The sequence below is a fragment of the Coenobita brevimanus genome, chromosome 97 (genome assembly GCF_032717465.1).
Source record: "Coenobita brevimanus isolate Jiangsu-jjx chromosome 97, ASM3271746v2, whole genome shotgun sequence".
NCBI lineage: Eukaryota > Metazoa > Arthropoda > Malacostraca > Decapoda > Coenobitidae > Coenobita > Coenobita brevimanus.
The window spans coordinates 26,467,641-26,488,060 of record NC_137050.1 but is presented as its reverse complement, the minus strand read 5'-3'; the positions used below and the strand labels follow the sequence as shown (position 1 = coordinate 26,488,060).

Sequence of the window (20,420 nt, the reverse complement as noted above, 5' to 3'; positions counted from 1 at the left end):
AGGGATCAGAGACCCAAATACAGAAACAGGAGGGGGAAATTAATGAACATGGACACTGAGAGACGGAACTCATGGAAGGAAATGGAGAAAAAGGGGGAAAATTATAAATCCAGGCAAAAGCGAAGAAATGGGGAAGGAAAGAAGGTAAAAAGAGAGCAAGGACCGCGAGAGGAGAAGTTCATTAAAAGTTGTGTCAAAAACGGGCGGTATCTCATGGTGGGCAAGTCCCCCCTCACGGTAAAGGCGCCACGGTAAATACTGCCGCCTAAATATATACGCTGGATACACAGAATGAGAAAAAAATACTGCATAAATGTATTTCCACGCAGACTGCCAGTGGCCACCAACTGAGAAGAATTTATGTCGCAGCTTAAGAAAAAGGGCAGGCTTGTAAGCAGCATGAATACATTATTACCTAAGTTTCACGTTAGAGGCAAGGCAGAAAGTGGTTCTTGTATATATTCACAGCCTTGTATTACACGTAAATATATGTAATTAGAATGCCTTCGTACACACCATTTATCTATCTATCTATATGCATAAGAATGTATCACTTACAGGTGTATACTGACTAATACGCTGGGAGAACACGAGTGTCAAGTAAAGGAACAGAAAGTACAGTAGTATTAATGAGGCAAAATGTACCAGGAGGAAGAGGACTATTATAAACTATGGACTATATAAGCAGAACATGCCTCCTCCTTCCACCTCCTCCCTTCCCTCCTCATCACCACACCGTGCAGCTGAACACAACTCTGAAAAGTGAAAAACTGTTCACAAGGGAAAAAAAACATGGTGGTGGTGATGTGGTGTGTGTTATGCAGGTGGACATGAACTGTTATAGTCTGTCCTTGTCTGAGATAAGTAAACAGGAGTATAACTTAACACAGACACCTCAGGCAGAATTGTTATTTCAACTCCCACTGCTCAAAGATTAACACCTGTATCTCCCATATCTAAAGAAGGATATTACCGAGAGAGAGAGAGAGAGGGGTTCATTATTCGCGTCTTGCCAGGGGGTTAAGAAGACGTGTTGGTGGACGCGAGATGGGTGTTTACCGGGACATGTCAGGAAATTACCTCACCTGTCCTACGGCCAGGGAAGTGAAGGGGGGGGGGGGCTGGTGGGAAATGGGAGAGGAAAGGGAGAGAGGGAAGGAGGAGGAGGGTGGTAGGGGGACAAAAACGTCGTAGGAGGGGGAAAGAAGAAAGGAAACGGGGAGGCGAGGGAAAGGAGAAAGGGGAACTGGAGGAGAAGAGAGATAATGTGATGGGGGGTAAAGAAGGGAGGTAGAAGAGGCAAGAGAAGAGGGATAAGGGAGGAAGGGAAGAGGAAGAGAAAGAGAGGAGGGGGAAGGGGAAGAAAAGGAGAGGAGGGGGACGGGGGAAGGGGAAGAAAAGGAGAGGAGGAGGAAGGGGAAGAGAAGGAGAGGAGAGGGGAGGGGAAGAGAGGGAGTTAGGAGGAGCTGAGGGGAAGCTGGAAAGGAAGAGAGATAAAGGGAAGTGGGGGGAAGAAAGGGCAGGGGAATATGGAACCATAGGAGGGGAAGCAAGAGGGGGGAGAGGGGGAAGTAAAATGACGGGTGATAAGAGGACGAAGAGAGGGTGAACAGGGAGATCATGGGTGGTGAGTTGCAGGACTGAGAGATGGGGGGGAAGAGGAAGAGGGGAAGAAAGCTGGGGAGGAGGAAGGCCGAGGGAGGAGGAAGGACGGGGGAGGAAGAAGAACAGTGAAGAAGGAAGGACAGGGAAGGGGCAGGGCAGGGAAGATTGTAAAAAAAAAAAAAAAAAAAAAAAAAGGGAGGAAGGAGAGGGAAAGGGTAGAACGGGGAAGGAGGAAATGCGTGGAAATAAGAAGGAAGAGATGGGTAGAAAGATGTAAGATTAGAGGAAGGGGATGGGAGGGAAGAGGAGGAAGAAAAGTTGAGAGAAAAAGGGAAGAGGAGGGGAGGGAGGAGATGAGCAAAAAGGAAAGGAGGGATGAGAGGAGAAAAGGGGAAAGAGGAGAGATGATGAGAAAAGCATGGAAGAAGAATGGAATGAAATGATGGGAAAGGGAGAAGGGGAAGGGAATGATGGAATGCAGGGGAAACAAAAAAAACAAAGACGACGACGACGACGATGACGATGACTGGAAAGAGGTAGAGGCGAGAGAGTGAAAATAAGGGGAGGAGAGAGAGAGAGAGAGAGAGAGAGAGAGAGAGAGAGAGAGAGAGAGAAGAGTGAGGGGAGAAGTTTGTTGGTGGAAGAGAAATATGATTAAGTAAATGAGAGGGAAGGTAAAAAGGGGAGAAAGTTTATGGGGGGATATGAAGGGGAGGGAAGAGGGGAGAGAGAGGTGAGAGAGAAGAGGGGAAAGGGGAGGAGGAAGAGGGGAGAATGGGGTAGTGGAGAGAAGCAGACGATAAGGGAAGCGAGGAGAGAAGGGACGGGCATAAAAAGAAGAGATAACGCAAAGCAAGAGATTGATAGGGAGAGAGGGGAATACAAAGGAGTACAAAGGAAAGCAAACAGAAACAGACTTAATGGTCCTTTCGGGGCTATTTTTTTTACAAAAATGACTATCCCAATGATATCTAATTTTGTGCGCTGAAGATAAGAATAGCAGAGGGAAGAGGGCGAGATAGGAGAGGGAGGGCAGAGAGAAAAAAATGATGAAGGCAGCGAATACAGAAAGGAAGGAATAGTGTAAAAGACAAGACAGCAATATAAAAGAGTGGGAGGATGAGCCGGAGGGGAAAGGAGTGGAGCAGGAGGAATAATGAGAGAGGAGAGACGGGAGTGAAGAAGGGGGAGACAAGTCGATGATAAATGAAATGTACAGAGAATGGGAAAGAAACGAAACGAAGCGACAGGAAAATAGAGAAACACTAGCATGCTGAAAAGGCCAAGAAAAATTATATAAAAAGAGGGGGTGGAGGACAGAAAGCCAAGAAAAATAAAAATCAGACAATTTGAAGCCCATGGGAAAAAGAGAGATGAAAAAAAGAAAGATAAAATAAACTAATAGTAACTGTGGACAAAAAACAACGAAAAAGAGGACAGAGGAGGAGAGTTAAACCTTTCCGTACGATGGCGTCTTTTATTTTATTCTCGAAATCTCCAGACGATTTTATTCAGCTCAAGACAGACTTTTAAATAACAGAGGTTAGAGTTGGGCTTCATCAACCCCTTCACTATTAGGGTGTTCTCCTAAGCTTAATAAAATCGTCTGGCAGCAGCAAATATAAAGTAATAATGTCCTCCTCTGGTTGAAGGTCAAGAAACTGAAGATGAATAAAAACCAGCGAGAAAAAGGCAGAGAAAAGCAAGGGTATGAAAACGGAGCAGAAAACAGGAAGAGAGAAAAAAAAAAAAGAAGTTCGAGAAACAGATACCAGTAAAGACAAAGAGAAGACAAAACAAGGCGGAGGATAGAGAACACAAGAACAAGAGAGAGAGGAAAGGAAAGAAAACTAAGAAAAGGAAAAACGAGGAAAGAACAGAGCAGGAGAGAAAGGTTAAAAACGTGACCGAAATAAAGAAGTTAAATAAGAGAAAAGAGGTGAAACAACCTTGAAAGTGATACTGCAAATAAAAGAAAAGGAAAGAGAGATGAAAATTTTTAAATCAAACCATATAAATCACTTCAGTTTGACAGCATGTTTTGTATATTATTTTTTTTTTTCCATTTCCAAACGATTTCATTCACCTTAAGGAGTGGCATCATTCCTAGGCAGAAAATTATTGTCTGGTAGTAATGCCAGTAATCTTAAAAGCACGTCACTGTATTGAAGGAGTTAAGATAACATTAGGGAGAAAAGAAGAATGGAAAAGAGACCAATTTAACACTAATAACAGAAATAAAGAGGGAGAAAAGGTTCACAAAAATAAGACTGCTAAACTATTGAGGCTAAGAAATAATGAAAACGGAAATTCAGAAGTGGGAGGAAAATATTAAGGAAAAACGTGACAACAGTAAAAATGTAATGGAAATGAAAAACAGAGAGGAAAGGGGAGCAGTGAAGCGAGACACATAAAATATATATATGAAAAACGAGGTGAGGGACGAAAATATACTCACAGAACTTACGAAGGGGGAGAGAGAGAATGGAAAACAAGACAAAAACGTAAAAGGATACAACTGTAGAACTGAGAAAAGATGACAACAGAAAAACTGAAAACGCTACCAACTTACAAGCGTCCCTTCTAGACAGGAAAAAACCTCCTTGTCATTTTGCCGTCAGCTTTCGTTCAGTATAGCCAAGTTTTCTATTCCTATATGAAAGTGAAATTCAAATACTGTACTAAAAAACTGTTAACACTCAGACTTTCAAAATGCACTCTTACCTAAATAAAATCGTCTGGTGTACGCAGAAATATTAGGGTGTGTCAGCCATGAGTGCTAATGGTTACAATATTAATGCTCCAGCTCTCCCAGACTCGCCCTCAGCTGTATAAAATCGTCTGGTGTGTTAGAATAAAATACCCGAATCGCCTTCATCGTGCGAGGGTTGTAGTACATCATGAGGGTATTAAAAAAACAGGCACAGGTGGAGTTATTGTTGTAGTCCCACGCTCATCTGGACATAACCATGTGGACTGCAGGCTGATGCTACCCTACTGCATTTCAACATCCTCCTTTTGGGCGACAGGGAGGGAGTTGAGGGACCTTTGTATTACCAGGCCGTGGAGCTGCCCGCCGCCAAGTTATATCGGTGCCACAATGTAAGTACGCCTCTCTGTATTACACACACACACACACACACACACACACACACACACACACACACACACACACAAAGGACAAGTTCATGACATGGGAAAATACGTAAAAACAGAGGGGTAATGATAGGAGAAACGAATATAAAAAGAAAACATTACTGAATTAATAGTTATTCATGTTCAATCAGCTCAGTTAACAAGGGGATATAATTATGGCAGACTACACACACACACACACACACACACACACACACACACACACACACACACACACACACACACACACACACACACACACACACACACGGACGAATTCATGCGGACACAATGTATCCTGGGGGAAATATATAGCTTTAATCTTCTAAGTTAGGGCCCCCTTTCGCCTGTCTCCCCCCACTCCATCCCCACCCCCTCACTCTCCCTCTCTGCTCTCGATCACCACCCCACTCTTTTAACTCTTCTCTCTCTTACCTTTAAAGCTTCTCTCTTTTTAACTCTGTCTGTCTGTCTGTCTGTCTATCTCTGTCTGTCTGTCTGTCTATGTCTGTCTGTCTATCTGTCTGTCTGTCTGTCTCTCTCTCTCTCTCTCTCTCCCTCTCTTCATCGTGCTGCTCCAATACTACACTGTCCTCTTACTTTCCATCCCTTCCCCCCCTTCTCTCTCTCTTGATCCCTCTTGCTTTCTTTAACTTCTCTCTCTTGATCCCTCCTCCTCCCTTCTTTAACTTCTCTCCCTTTTAATGTCTGCTTTCATTTTCCTTTCCGTCACATGTCTTTATATTTATCTGTCTGTCTGTCTGTCTGTCCCATTTATTTTTTTGTTCTCTCTCACCATCTTTCAGTCACCGCGCATGCACGCACACAAACAATGTTCTCGTGTATCATTTCAACAGGAGGAAAACTGTACTGAAATGTTTAAAAATACGGCATAATATGGATGCTGCAGCTTTCCTTACAACACATGATATACAGTGAAACCCTCTAGAACTTAAAATCTAGTAATTATAAAAAAGAAATAATATGTTCCTGAAGATCTATTTAACACAAAATATATCATATTGGATGAAATTACTCAGTAATGAAAAGACTGCTTGCAAAAATACCTCCTTACTGATTGTTAATACATTTTATGATGTAATTAAACTTTTGTGCTAAGTGAATGGGAGTCATCATCATCCTTATCCTCATCTCCTTTTTTCCTCTAAGGATGGACTGGGGCTGGTCCAGAAACCAAGAAAAGAGAAAGAACGAAGAAGGGAGAGTGACGTGGGCCAGACACTCTTTAGGACATCGTTGAAGTCCTCGGAATCCTAGTTCTGCCTCATAGGCCTAAACATTAGCACTTAATACAAATAAATATGAAACGATGTACACCATACCTTTCCCTCCGAGATCTACCCCCACAACTCCCTCATTCCAGTCCCTCCCACGTCCCTACCTAATTTAGAGGACTAATGTCTATCGATGCATGAAGATAATTAAACAAAGTACTTTTTTCTGAGTCTCAGTTTTGCCCTAGAATACATAGTGAAGCCTATCCCAAGGTCACACACACACACACACACACACACACACACACACACACACACACTTTACTTCTCAAGAGGAAGAAAAAAGGCTTACAGTAAATTGCCTATGAACTGCACAAGGGTCATTTCCATAATTTCTAGGTCCCAAGCTTGTCCTAGAATACTCACTTGGGTCCATCCTAAGATCGTGCTTGTACCAAACGACGGTGGGTTCCGGCCGTGCGTCGCCCACTTCACACTGTAATTGCACCACCGCACCTGCCACCACCTCCACCACCTCATCCTCCCTATGACCCACCACCATCACGCTGCTCGGAGGCACTGTTGATCAAAGAGTGAATGTAGCATGATAGGGTGAGATCTGAAGGGGATTGGTGGGGTTAGGGCGGGGTAAGGATAGGATTATTATTATCGTCGTCATCATCATCATCATCATCATCATCACAATCATCATCATAAATACCACAATCATCATAATTTTTAATCAGTAATACTTTGGATCGATGAGAAAAAGTGAGAATGGATGAGATTCTGAGGAGAGAAACGAGTGAGGTTAATGAGATTATGCGGTAAGATGAAAATGAGATTAGCGATCCTGGGGTGAGATAAAGGCTGAATCATTATTTGCACTTCGGTGAACTTTCGAGGCAGACACGGGTGAGATTAGTTTTGAGATTTTGGGGGTGAGATCAGAGGGTCGAAAGTAGGATCATCGACGTTTAGAAATGTTGGCATAATTCTTTCATCATCATCATCATTATCAACTGTGAGGGAGGCAGGGGTGAAAGCAGTGAGATTTGGGGATGAGATGAAAGTGAGATTTTGGAGTGAAAAGAGACGAGAGAAAGTGAGATTTTGGAGTGAAAAGAGACGAGAGAAAGTGAGATTTGGGGGTGAGATGAGAGGGAGAGCAGCGCGATTGGTGTGAGATAAGAGTTCGAATCATCATCCCATATATACCCCTTATCTCATCACTGAATGGGGATTGAGAAAATATTATGATCCACCTACACCATCTTCCTTCTTCATTTTTTCATCACTTAACTGCTTGTTCAAAAAAAAAAAAAAAAAAAAAAAAAACTCCTCTATAGATAAAACCACCAGGAAACAGGAAGAAAAATATATTAAAAAGAGATCCTCGGACTAAAGGGGTCAAGGAGAGCTTCCATGTGCGGAAAAGGGTAAAAAGATCAAGAGCGAGAGAGAGAGAGAGAGAGAGAGAGAGAGGGGGGGGGGTTCCTCGAGACTGAGTGATTCCAAGATAGAGAAAAAAAAATGTCAGTTCATGTGGGACTAGTTAAAGCAACTCATATGAAATGAACTGGTAAGCAATGGCCTAAGGGTATTTGAGAATGAAAATAAGAATTAAAAAGTTAGCCAAATTTCATCACTTCCGTCGATGGACGTTATTTTGCTTTTGCGTGAAAATTTTATTCAGCTTTACGGAATCCATTCATGGTCGAGGTTTTATAATGGACAGTCTGGCTACTATAACTGCGATGGGTTTCCCCTAAATTATTCAAAGTCGTCCAGTGGCAAAGTGAATAATATAAAAGCTGCCATCCTCAGGCCAAAGAAATTCGTGCTTTTCCAACCAACACTTTCTTTCTCGAGGTTAAAACTGAGGCACACGGTGATGTCAACCGAACCACTGTAATTATATGCTGGTGAGGATGCTGTACTAGACGAGCTGAACACCCAAACGAACTCCTGTCTCACTATCTTTAATGGTTTATAGGACGTTATGTTCCCCGTAATGTTTGCATCTGAAGGCGAGGTATGAGGTTCACCAGCTACATATTCTCGCATCTCGACATGTGACTTTCCATGCTGTTCACTGATTACCAGGACATTGTCGAGTTATTTTAGTCAGGCCGAGTGTACGTATTTTTCTCCAGCACCTGCCAATTAACTCCTATAATTAGAAAAATGCCACACTGAGCACCTGCCAACCTCAGTGGGCCAGCGAAATAAAATTGTGTGTGTGTGTGTGTGTGTGTGTGTGTGTGTGTGTGTGTGTGTGTGTGTGTGTGTGTGTGTGTGTGTGAGAGAGAGAGAGAGAGAGAGAGAGAGAGAGAGAGAGAGAGAGACGGACTGGCAAGAAAATCAACCATATAACCGCTGAACCTAAATTAAGAAATTACTGGAAGTGAGAGAATTTTAAGTGACGAGAGTATGCCAAATGATCTCAAAGTGCATGAGCAAGAGCCTTAGTGAAGGGTAATTATAAAGTAATCAGAGTACCAAGCATTATGATGATGATGATGATGATGATGAAAGTGGTGGTGATGATGACGGCTGATGATGGTGATGATGATGAAGGTGTGTTGATGATTAAAACATTGATGATGATGATGATGATGATGAGGAGGAGGAGGAGGATAATGATGATGATGGTGGTGGTGGTGGTGCTGGAGGTAGTGGTGATGACTGTTAATACTGATGATGATGATGACGATGATGATACCAGGACTGATGGCAAAAATTTAGTAATGAGGACATGAAGAGGTCATTAGGCTAAGAGGCTAACTTGGTGCAAGAGAATGTGTAAATAGTCTCCCGGGGCGTCTTGTCAGAAAAACCATGTGATGATGATGATGGTGATGATGATGGTGTGTGAGTGTACAAATGTGATGATGATGATGATGATGATGATGATGATGATGGTGGTGGTGGTGGTGGTGGTGATGATGATACTAATGATGATGACGGTGATAATGATGATGAGATAATGAGGATGTTTGTGTATGATGATGATGATGATGATGATGATGATGATGAGGATGATGATGATGAGGGTGTGTGTGTATAATGATGAGGATGAGGGCGTGTGTGTATAATGATGATGATGATGATGATGATGAGAGTGTCTGTATAATGATGATGATGATGATGATGAGAATGTCTGTGTATAATGATGATGATGATAATGGTATGTGTGTATGAATTTGGTGATGGTGGTGGTGATGATGAAGATGAAGATGATGATGATGATGATGATGATGACGATAATGATGATGATGATGATGATTATAACACTGATGATGATGACTCCACGAATGAACAACTGGGCTAAAGGCGGGCAATAATGGAGTCATCAATGTAGCAGGACGTAATTAGGATAAGAGGCTAACTTGGTGCCAGGAAAGGCCTAATTAGTCTCTGTGAACCGATAAGCATAAAAAGGTGGACGTGAATGATAGTGATGGTGGGGGTCATGGTGGTGGTGATGGTGGGGGTCATGGTGATAGTGATGGTGGGGGTCATGGTGGTGGTGATGGTGGAGGTGACGGTGGTGGTGATGGTGGAGGTGACGGTGGTGGTGATGGTGGGGGTGACGGTGGTGGTATTGGTGGTGGTGATGGTGGTAGTGATGGTGGTGGTGATGGTGGGGATGACGGTGGGGGTCATGGTGGTGGTGATGGTGACTGGTGGCGACCATGATAGTAGTGTTGTTGCTTTTGTTTCTGTTACTGTTGTTGTAGTTGTTATTTTTGTTACTGTTGCTGTTGTTGATGCCTGAGGTGATGATGACTGTGTAGTTATTATGCTTGTAGTAGTAGTAGCAGTTTCAGTAGTAGTAGTAGTAGTAGTAGTAATGTTGATGTTGTTGTTGTTGTTGTTGTTAGTGGTGGTGGTAGTGGTGATGATGGTGGTGGTAGTGGTGATAATGATGATGACGATGGATATGACCAAGACGATGATTTTGGCACTAAATAATCCCACAAGGGAAAATGACCCAGGTAGTTATGATGAAGGAAATCATCTAGGTTAAAAGAGGCTCCCATTAGAGTATGTAAAATCAACTGGCGGGAACAAGAATGAATTTGACTCATCATACGTAAAGTCAGTCGTGTGGTGAATAAAACACTCTGGCCTCAGCGAAGATAAATTCATAAGACGTGAGAGAGAGAGAGAGAGAGAGAGAGAGAGAGAGAGAGAGAGAGAGAGAGAGAGAGAATGGGGAAATCAAGGCTACAACAGAGAAACTTCAAAATTAATTCGGTTACCATAATATGAAGGAGGAGGTTATTAAGTGTTCATTCGGGATTAAATTATTCAGCGGCTGTGCAAGATTAACACTCCCAGGCTCCTATGACTCCCTCTCAGCTGAATATAAACCTATGGCGTTAGCCGGAGTAAAATGCTAGACTTGTATCGACCATTAGAGAGTTAAAGACCATCGAGGCACTGCGAAAGGCGAATTAATTAAAAGAGACAGCAAAAGAAGAGAGTAGCCCTTTCATGGTCGGGAATACTCTGGTTATTTATTCCATTTAACGCTACATGAGTCTATACGAGTTCAGCTGCAAGTGACAGAAACCTGCTTGTTAATAATATAGTTATTTTACATTACCTTGCTCCAGATTTCTGCCTTTTGTAAGCTTATACTATGCAGGTAGGTCACGATAAAAAAAAAGTCCTGCGCCTTAACACCCTTTCCACAGCACTTCTTTGTGACTAGCTTCATATTCTTGAGTTAATCTATTGCTATAATTTGGCATTCAACCTGGAGAGATGGCAATTATAGGCCAAATTGGAGTAAAAGCGGTATTTACTCGTCACGACAATTATAGCATTTTATCCCAGCCATATTCAGACGATTCTACACAGCTGCGAGTGTGTAATAGGAGCCTGAGTCTTAAAACCAGTACTTTTAACCCTCTCACAGGCGGGGGAACTCCTGTATTTTATCCCACCTACTGCCAAACGATTATATATAGCTAGGTGAGCCATAGGAGCCATTAAGAGGACGCAGCAAAAAAGTCTGAATAAAAGAGATCAGTTATATATAAGCCTTGAATGTAAGGGAACTGAAGCCAATTTCAAAGAGGAAGGTGAGTCAATGGAGCTTCAGGGTATCAGGATGAAGCATGAAATAGTGTGAGTGAGAAGAAGGCGTGAATAATCTTGCCGCCGTGAATGTATTAAGAGAGAGAATGAAGAAGTAAGTGACGGGGGGGAGGACGCTATCAGGCAGTGAATCATGAATGTTGACTCGTGAATATTGAAGAGGGGGTGGGGTCATGAATAAAGAAGTGAAGTCATCAGTAAGAGAGAGAGAGAGAGAGAGAGAGAGAGATAATAGTAAAGCGGTGGAGACGCGTGCAGGTCATAAGAATGATTTTGTAGTCCTGAATTATATAAGGCGGCAGCTAATTGTTGAAAGTCTTCATTACTGGGGCGTCTTTTACCGTTAAATGACAGTAATACCAGACTATTGTATTCAGCGATGTTTTACTAGTGAAGGGATACGCTACGGCGCTATCCAATCATTTCAGTTCGAAATCTCGTCGCAGCTGCATAAAATTATGTGACAGCAGAAGAATTAACTACAAAATACCGTACAGCTCCCTGCCAGAAAACCACTTCAGTAGAGTACAACGAATGAAAGGCACATCTACAGTAGAATACACTATTTGTATACACCGAAGATACGTAGATTTGTCTGCTCCAGCAATATATTCAAGATTTTAAAAGAATGGGAATTTAAGATGGTCTCCACACAACTACAGTAACTAGCCATGGTGATTAATGAACATACAAAAACAGCACTTCAAAATCTGCCTATTTATATGGTTTGATGTCTGACCCCATAAAACCCTTTGAAATGCCTAAAACGGGGGTCTGGGTCTACTGACACAAGAAAAAATTGTGCCAAGTTTGATGTGAATTGGTGAAGAAATAAAATGGATTTGGCGCCAAGCTGAAAAAGCGTTTGGAAGGAAGATGAAAGAAACGGAGGAATAAAAGTAGCCCTTTACACTTTGGTCTGGAGACCTAAACATGATTATATGTAAGCCCTGCTATTAGCCATATACCAATACACTCATTACTTCTGGCTGCCCTGTTAGTAGCTGTACCCCAATACACCCACATTACTTCTGGCTGCTCACACTATACAGACTATGCCATCAAAGAACCATATAACACATGAGTATATGTAAACATCACTGTTAATAAGCACACATAGTTCTGTGAGAAGCTTTGCATAAAAATAATCAAGGAGAAAAGTCTTCTGGCAGAATATATATATATATATATATATATATATATATATATATATATATATATATATATATATATATATATATATATATATATATATATATATATATATATATATATATATATATATATATATATATATATATATATATATATATATATATATATATATATATATATATATATATATATATTAATGGCAAACCTGATGTCAGATCTGCGACTACTGAGCCGCGCAGAGCGAATTACTGTAAGTATTTTTTTTTTTTAATTATCCCAACAAGCTGGTCGAGCGCTGGCTTAAAAAGACGAACCTATCCCAGTAAAGCTTTAACAGTCCCATGCCTAAGGCCTTCGACAAGGTGTAAGGACTTAGGACTTGTTATCGCAAGAAGGAACATTACGAACCTTTGCGGCTGGTTGGATTACATGACCAAAACACCTTCGGTCGTCTGGTGGAGTAATGTGCCCATGCGCGCAGGGCAAGACCGTCACCATAACTGGCACCTTTAATAATACCCAACCAACCGTAAGCAAACCTTGCGTGTTATAATCTGACCTAGATTTGCTCATTCGACTGTAGTGGTATGGCTTTCTGTGGGTGCTGCCTGACATTTTCATCCATTTATTGTAACATGCAATACTTTACAGCTATAACCTAAATCCAGTAGATTTAATGTAACACAATCGATCCGAATCCATCTTATCTCAGCGTCTCAGTAAAGGGAATAGATACGAGTAAGCGGCTAAACTTTCACTCCAATACTGGTTCTTTTACAGAGGCGCTGAGAAACTTGCGACACACCAACACATTCCCAACACACCACAGGACTAGGAACAGTAGTCATTAGTTCTGCAATACACGTGGCAATATCGACAACGCAGAATTGTAGTGAACCACCACCATCGCAACACAACAGATTTTCATCACAAACGTCCGTACCATCAACACATACCGCATCGCTAACTTTGTACGAGGGTCAGACCTGCACACATGGCAATATCAACTACACATCAACACATTCACTATACCCCAGTAAAGTGCGCTTTGTTAGTGCATGACGGGCGAGCGAGCGCTTGTACATACGCCTATCATCATAACTTCATTTTTGGTCTAAACTTTCAACATTTCTGGTGAGGTAGTTGAACAAAAACAAGAATATCTGAGCTAAAATATTTACTTTCTCATGTTTCTCTCTCTCCCTCTCTCTCTCTCTCTCTCTCTCTCTCTCTCTCTCTCTCTCTCTCTCACACACACACACACACACACACACACACACACACACACACACACACACACACACACACAAACGTGCAGTCAATAACAGGATATCTTTTTAAAATCGACTTCGTAGTGGAGCATGTCAATTGAAGCCCTCGGTACATTCTCTTGGAAAGCTGGGATTCCAAGGGGTTTCCTTGGTCTCATGAGTAAATATATGGTGACTAAGAACAAAATATATTGAATATGCCTACTACCTTCTGAAAGAATCTCTTCTCTATCTTACATAGTAAAAAAGCTATTAGCCTTTGAAAATCATAGCGGTCGGGCCGTGTCGTGTCGGGCCGCTCATCTCTTAGCTGAACGTAAACATCGCTTCGCTACGCTTGCTTGCTTCTCTGGCTGCGCTCGCTCGCTCGTAACAACAGCACCAGCAATACATATATGCAGTGCTAGCGGCAATATCAACAACAGTACCTCATTCATAATACATGAAACAGCATCAACAATATAGGTCTGCAATACTCATAATAATATCAACAATAACACATTCATTAAACACGCAGCACCATCAGCACCACAGGTCTGCAATATTGGTAGCAATGTCAACAACTCATCAGCACATTCGCAACACACAGCAGTAGCAGATATAAAGCTCTGCAATACTTGTGACAATATCAGCAACATATTACAAGGCTTGCTATACTCAAGCAACAGCACCAGCAACAGATGGCATCACATCTGCGACACTCGTTCCAGTGTCGGCAGAACACCAACACCAGATCTGAGCTCGGTGCATTGCAATAAAAAAAAGGATCGAGCTTCCAATAAATCCCGTCGGTATCCTGATCTTTTATTTCTTATTCACGCTACCGCAAAATTATTTATTGGCTTAGATAGGACCTCTCGTATTAGAGGGGCTAAAGAAGGCTATTTATAACCCTTTGAGATCAAACACTCTCTCATAAGCTGAATAAAATCGTACGAAGGAAGAAAAATAAAACAAAATGACGCCACCGTAGTAAAGAGGTTTAAAAAAAAAATCTTGCAGCATATACTCGTGAATCTTAACCAATTCAATACCTTTACTAGGAAGCTAAAATGGGACCTAAAGTGGCTACAAACCAATTCAATACCTTCACTAGCCAGCTAAAATGAGACCGAAAGGGGCTACAGAAGGCTATAATTAACCCCTCCAGCTCAAAAAGTCTCCCTTGAGCTGAATACCATCGTCTGTTGGTAACTAAAAAAAAAAAAAAGTCACAGTACAAAAGAAGTCGAATTCGCTTGGTTAGAAAAACGCCTCCATCCTTTCAGTACGATGTCGTCTTTTCTATTATAGTTGTCTCCAGTCCTATATATAACACTGAGGACATATATTCCAACTAGAGGGATCAGGTTTAGTTTTTATTAATCCTTCACTATCAAGCTGCTCTTCTAAAATGAACATATTTGTCTGGTGGTTATAAGCTGTTAATAAGACGTCGCCGTACTGAAGGCGTGAATTATGCATCGTTCATCATTACTGCTGCCACCTCCAAAATATCCAAGGTAGAATAAAGGCAGCTGTGGGTAATGAGGCTTTTATCCGGGCTTCTTCAATAATTACCCTTCAAAAAAAAAAAAATACTGAATGACCCTGCTGATAATGATGGTGCAAATGATAGGAAAGGTCAAGAATACAAAGTGTAATATCCGTCACTTTTCTATTACTTACGATGATAACAGGGAAGAAGTAGCCACAAATACTGCACTATGATCACACACACACACACACACACACACACACACACACACACACACACACACACACACACACACACACAAATTATAGCAGCGCACAATATACAAAGAGAGTATCCAACAAACTTTCTTCTCCGCGCTACAACACGCAACCACTGACTTAAAAATCCAGGTCCCCTTTTCAGCTCAAGGTGCGATGAGACGGGGCAGAGCAACGCAGAAGGTGATGATGTGTTTCAATAAAATTATCACCATCAAGTACCGTAAAATTAAAACAGGTCGAAATACAGTAATATAACTAATACCATCTTACAGGACGAAGAGACTTTATATATTTAAGTCTTTCCCTCAGGTTGCGTCTTTTTCTTTATGTTTTTGCCATCTCCAGACGATTTTACGGAACCCAAGAGTGGCTTTTCGAACTGGAGGGGTTAGATAAAGCCTTCACTAACCCCTTCACGGCAAGACGTCTCCCCTATACAAGGGACGTTCTCGGCTAGAAGTGATTACAGATCGTCCCTCCTGTGCAACTTTCTATCCAGTTCCAGACCAGTGGGTGAGAGTCCAGCCAATCGCTCAGCCACAGTGATTTCTTTAAGCTCTTCCATCAGAGGCCTTTCATTTATATATTCCCTCTTCATACGGTTTATTTCAGCTCTATAGTGACTCGAAGTGGAGGGGCTTGGTGACGGCTAATTCTACCCCCTCAACCTCAGAAAGTCTCTTGGAAACTGAATAAAATCGTCAGGTAGTAGGACGAATACGGGACAAAACTTCATCGGAGTAAACTGATTAATGCAACAACCTCCATGCTCTCTGTGAAAATAGTAGTTGCCTCAAAAATCTTCCAGGCACTCTGGCGATATCTCAAAGCTATACTCTGATTACTATGACTTGCCCTAAGACTACCTTCTCCCCAGCTTGATTGCTTATCCCTTAAAAATAAATTAACACTATAGTTCATTTAATCTCGCCTGATAAAGATGCCTAACCTTTTTCGGCTCAGTTAAGGGCCACAGGTAGAGTGGAGCATGAATTTGACTAGTAACCAAGGAGACTCATTCCAACCTCATACCAAACGCTCATCAAATTTCACGCAGTCCTGACTGAGAGTAGCGTAGTTTCCTCAGATGAAAATAAACCAACTATAGTATATGGTGTTAGTTACGAAGACATGCTATGGACAGCCGCAGTACTGTAATAATTTGCCAGTCAGTTGCGGGAAATTAGCTGCAAATGGACGAAAATCTCCAAGTTAAGATGGATAACCTATTGTTACGTGGTTTTTATAAGGTGAACTGTTACATTCGCGCTTGCGAAGCGAAACATCTCGCCCGCGCGTGCGTGCGTGCGTGCGTGCGTGCGTGCGTGCGTGCGTGCGTGTGTGTGTGTGTGTGTGTGTGTGTGTGTGTGTGTGTGTGTGTGTGTGTGTGTGTGTGTGTGTGTGTGTGTGTGTGTGTGTGTGTGTGTGTGCAAAAAGGAACTTTAAAAGTTTTGATTCAGTTTTATTCAAACTTGTTGGAAGGGTTCTGGGTAAGCCAAGGAGTAAATCCATTGTTCGCAAGAACAACAGGTCAAAGGTCAAGATCACAAAGCTAGGTCAAAGTTCGAATCGTGTGACTGTGAACAAAATAACAGACCGTTTGGATCTGACTTCGTTCATATATTGTGGATGAACTATGGATCATCTAGCGGGTTGGCCTAGTTTCTTCTTAACAGGTCAATGGCCAAGGTCACAAGACAAGTTCAACTTAACAGTTTTTATTGGATGGTGACTAAACTTTGAAGAGGTGTTCATGTTAAAAAAATGATGAAGAGATTCGAGCTTGAGAACAATCAAAGGTCAAAGCTATAGGGAAAGGCCAAAGGTTATGGTCACTATGCAAAGTCAACTAGGCAGTTTTGGTCTTATGTGAACTAAGCTTGGTGGGAGGGGTAAGGGTTAGGCAAGAATGACATAATTCGACTGACAGTAATCTATCGAAAGTCAAGGTCACATGTGAAAGTCAAATATTCGTTTCCTCGACTAGTCGGTAGGCACAGGTATTGCACTGTAGGCGAGTTTCTTTTTGCTAAAATTTCTTATATGCAAAGAAGAAAGAATTACAAGGCAGAAGCTCATAGACTTTTTTCCAAGAACAGACAAAACAAAACTGACCTAAATTCAGATACGCTCATTTTTAAATGCCTGAACAAATTGTATTTAAGAGACTGGGAGTTACAAGCAAACGCATATACATACTTAGGAAGACAGTTCCGGAGTCAACATGTTCCATACACGAAGCATGAGTATGTTATCTTTTGCACAAGAGAGTTGGACAGAATATGGGTTGAGAGTGCTCTGCCATGCTGGAGCTACTAGTCCGCCGAAATGGAAGGCAGTTGAGGAGGAAGGTGACAAGTAAAACAGCAACAGTAACGGGATAAATATGCAGCCCTGCGGCGAAGAGAAGGAGGCTCATGAGAGTAAGAGAAGGAAAGGTGATGAGACGAAAAGCCTTGGACTTCACCCTATTTAAAATAGCTGTATCTGGGGAACTTCCCAACATAAGAGTTATTCTCCACACAGGGGCGAAAAACTCTTGACAAAGCCAACACCTCTGCAGGGATAAAGAAGGCATAGAATACTTACATCTCTCTCTCTCTCTCTCTCTCTCTCTATTTTTATTGTGTGTATATATATATATATATATATATATATATATATATATATATATATATATATATATATATATCCTCTCACCTTGCCATGTGGATGTTGTTTCTATTAATACTGCAGAGGGTCCAGGTCGGGTAGAAACTTTTGTATTTTTACAGTTTCAGTGACTTGGTATAAATTCTTACAAGACTAGTTGTTTTAGCGATCGTTTCTTAGTCAATCATTATGTGTGTGGAAAGATATCGAAATGAAGGACAATGGGTTTACAAGCTACGTTTGAGTTATGTCTGTACCAATGAGGCTATCACTTTTTAAATTCTATAAAGTTATCTTGCATCCAGGCGTGATGTCATCGCCAGGTTCTGACAAGTTTTGTGATCTACAAATGGCAAAGCCAAAATATAATACATTATATGCCACAAAATGTCTCAGCATTCCAATCCTGATTGAAAAAAATGCAACGAGTATCCTCTTCCAGGACAAAATACTGGCTGGGACGAAAACTCTAAATGATGTGAAATAAATATGCGAACCCTGCCGTGAACCCTGCCTGCCTGCCCCCGCTTTATGATGAACATGCAACATCCGTCTACCCACACACCCATCCCTGTCAACCGATAAGTAATAGGATAACCGGTAATGTCACTCAGTAATGTACACAACTGGTCAGCTCTGTAACAAGATTTCTCAGTTTAGCCTCCCTCCTTCTTCCATCTCCCGCCTCCCTATGACATTCAGGCTTTGAAACGCGATGTGTTTTGGTTTTCCAAGTAAGCGTAACAATCTGGCTCTCCTTTGTTTAGATTTCTTAGCGAGGGAATCATTTCGTAAGCTTTTTGTCACTTGACTTTTCTTTTGGCCCAAATATGGTAAAACAGAACAGATGGTGGTTTTTATGCACAACTGACAGTGAGGGAATGCACGTGGCGTCATCTGTTCGCAGGTGGGCGAATTACTTGACCTAATGATGTTTCTTAATAATCGTACAGGTGATTGTAACAGAGCAAGTAAATCAATAATCTACACATTATTCCTGTGGTAACTGTAGAAAATGGACCATAAAACACAATGGCAACTGAACACGAAATAAATAAAATTTTAACCAAATTATAGATCATTCACCATCATTCATTGCCAGACGCCATGTATCCCAAACGGGGTGACCAAGGGCTTAGAGTTAATTGTTTTACAGGGAGGGGCACTAATCCTTCACCAACCCCACTTGACACGTATGATGATGTTAATAATAATAATAATAATAATAACTAGAAAGCACTCAGCGAGCGCATACCTCAGCCAAAGCCGGATCCGGATCTAATCAATTCTTCCTTGGCCCATCGCCCACCCTTCCACAAAATTTAATTATAATTCATTAAGGATTTTTGTAGATATCGTGTGGACAAACAAACATGCAAACATAGGTGAATACATAACCCCCTCCAACTTCGCTGGTGGAGGTAATGATAATGATAATAATAATAATAATAATAATAATAATTAATAATAATAATAATAATAATAATAATAATGAAATAAAATTACTACTCCCATTACTATTACTACCGGTTGATATTTGTGCCACTATTAACACAACATTTCTAACACTGCAAATATTAGGAAGACAAAATCATCTCCACTACCACAACAGTAATATCTTTACTACTAGTACTACTACTACTACTACATTTTTACTGCTGCAGCTACTAAGATAAAGTCAGAACCACTACAGCACAAATTACCACCACCACTTCTACCACCACCACAACCGCCCTCGTTACAACCACCACATCACCACCCTACTATCCTCCCCACCACCATTCATCCTCCCCACTAGCGGCACAGTAACTAGCCTCCCATCGCGACTATCACACAAGTAAGGAAACAATTACAGAAAATGTGTGCTGGGGGAGACTATTAATTTTCCTGCACTTTATACACGCGTATTTTTCACCACTCTCGGAAATTACTGTAAATGTGAGTTTGAAAACGTGTGTGTGTGTGTGTGTGTGTGTGTGTGTGTGTGTGTGTGTGTGTGTGTGTGTGTGTTAATGATTAAGCGTGTGTGTGTGTGTGAATGATAAAGCGTGTGTGTGTGTGTGTGTGTGTGTGTGTGTGTGTGTGAAGTAGACCTGCCCTTAACCAGCTCCACAGCCAAATGCACATAAACTTAAAAAACGCACACGGGCTAGTTAGATTTACGTACATGACTGCCTTTTAGTGCACTTTGTAAAACGTGCATAACACAGGAAGGGATTACTTAAAAGCACATTCACAAACACTGGCTATTGATACGTACATGAACACCTACAAAACACAATGTCTACATGGTTAGTTGGTGTACATGAATAATTTCCACTATAATTCAGTCTTTTTACACACATGTACACGCAAATAGTGTTCTTTCTGTCTGTCTGTCTGTCTTGTTCTCGTCTGTCTGTCTGTCTGTCTGTCTGTCTGTTTCTCTCTCTCTCTCTCTCTCTCTCTCTCTCTCTCACACACACACACACACACACACGTACAGTCAGCAATACAGCTCATATGAACGTTTAGAACA

The 20,420-nt window shown here is 41.5% G+C and overlaps 1 protein-coding gene across 1 annotated transcript in view; it reads right to left on the bottom strand.

Moving 5' to 3' along the window:
- Positions 1-20,420, bottom strand: part of LOC145413630 (nephrin-like) — a gene marked incomplete at its 5' end in the record, with an annotated part of 296,625 nt that overhangs the window by 177,314 nt on the left and 98,891 nt on the right. Inside the window, one exon of the mRNA XM_080283291.1 lies at positions 6,402-6,554. Within this exon, the coding sequence (XP_080139417.1) occupies positions 6,402-6,554 (153 nt within the window). The remainder of the gene's footprint in view (positions 1-6,401; positions 6,555-20,420) is intronic.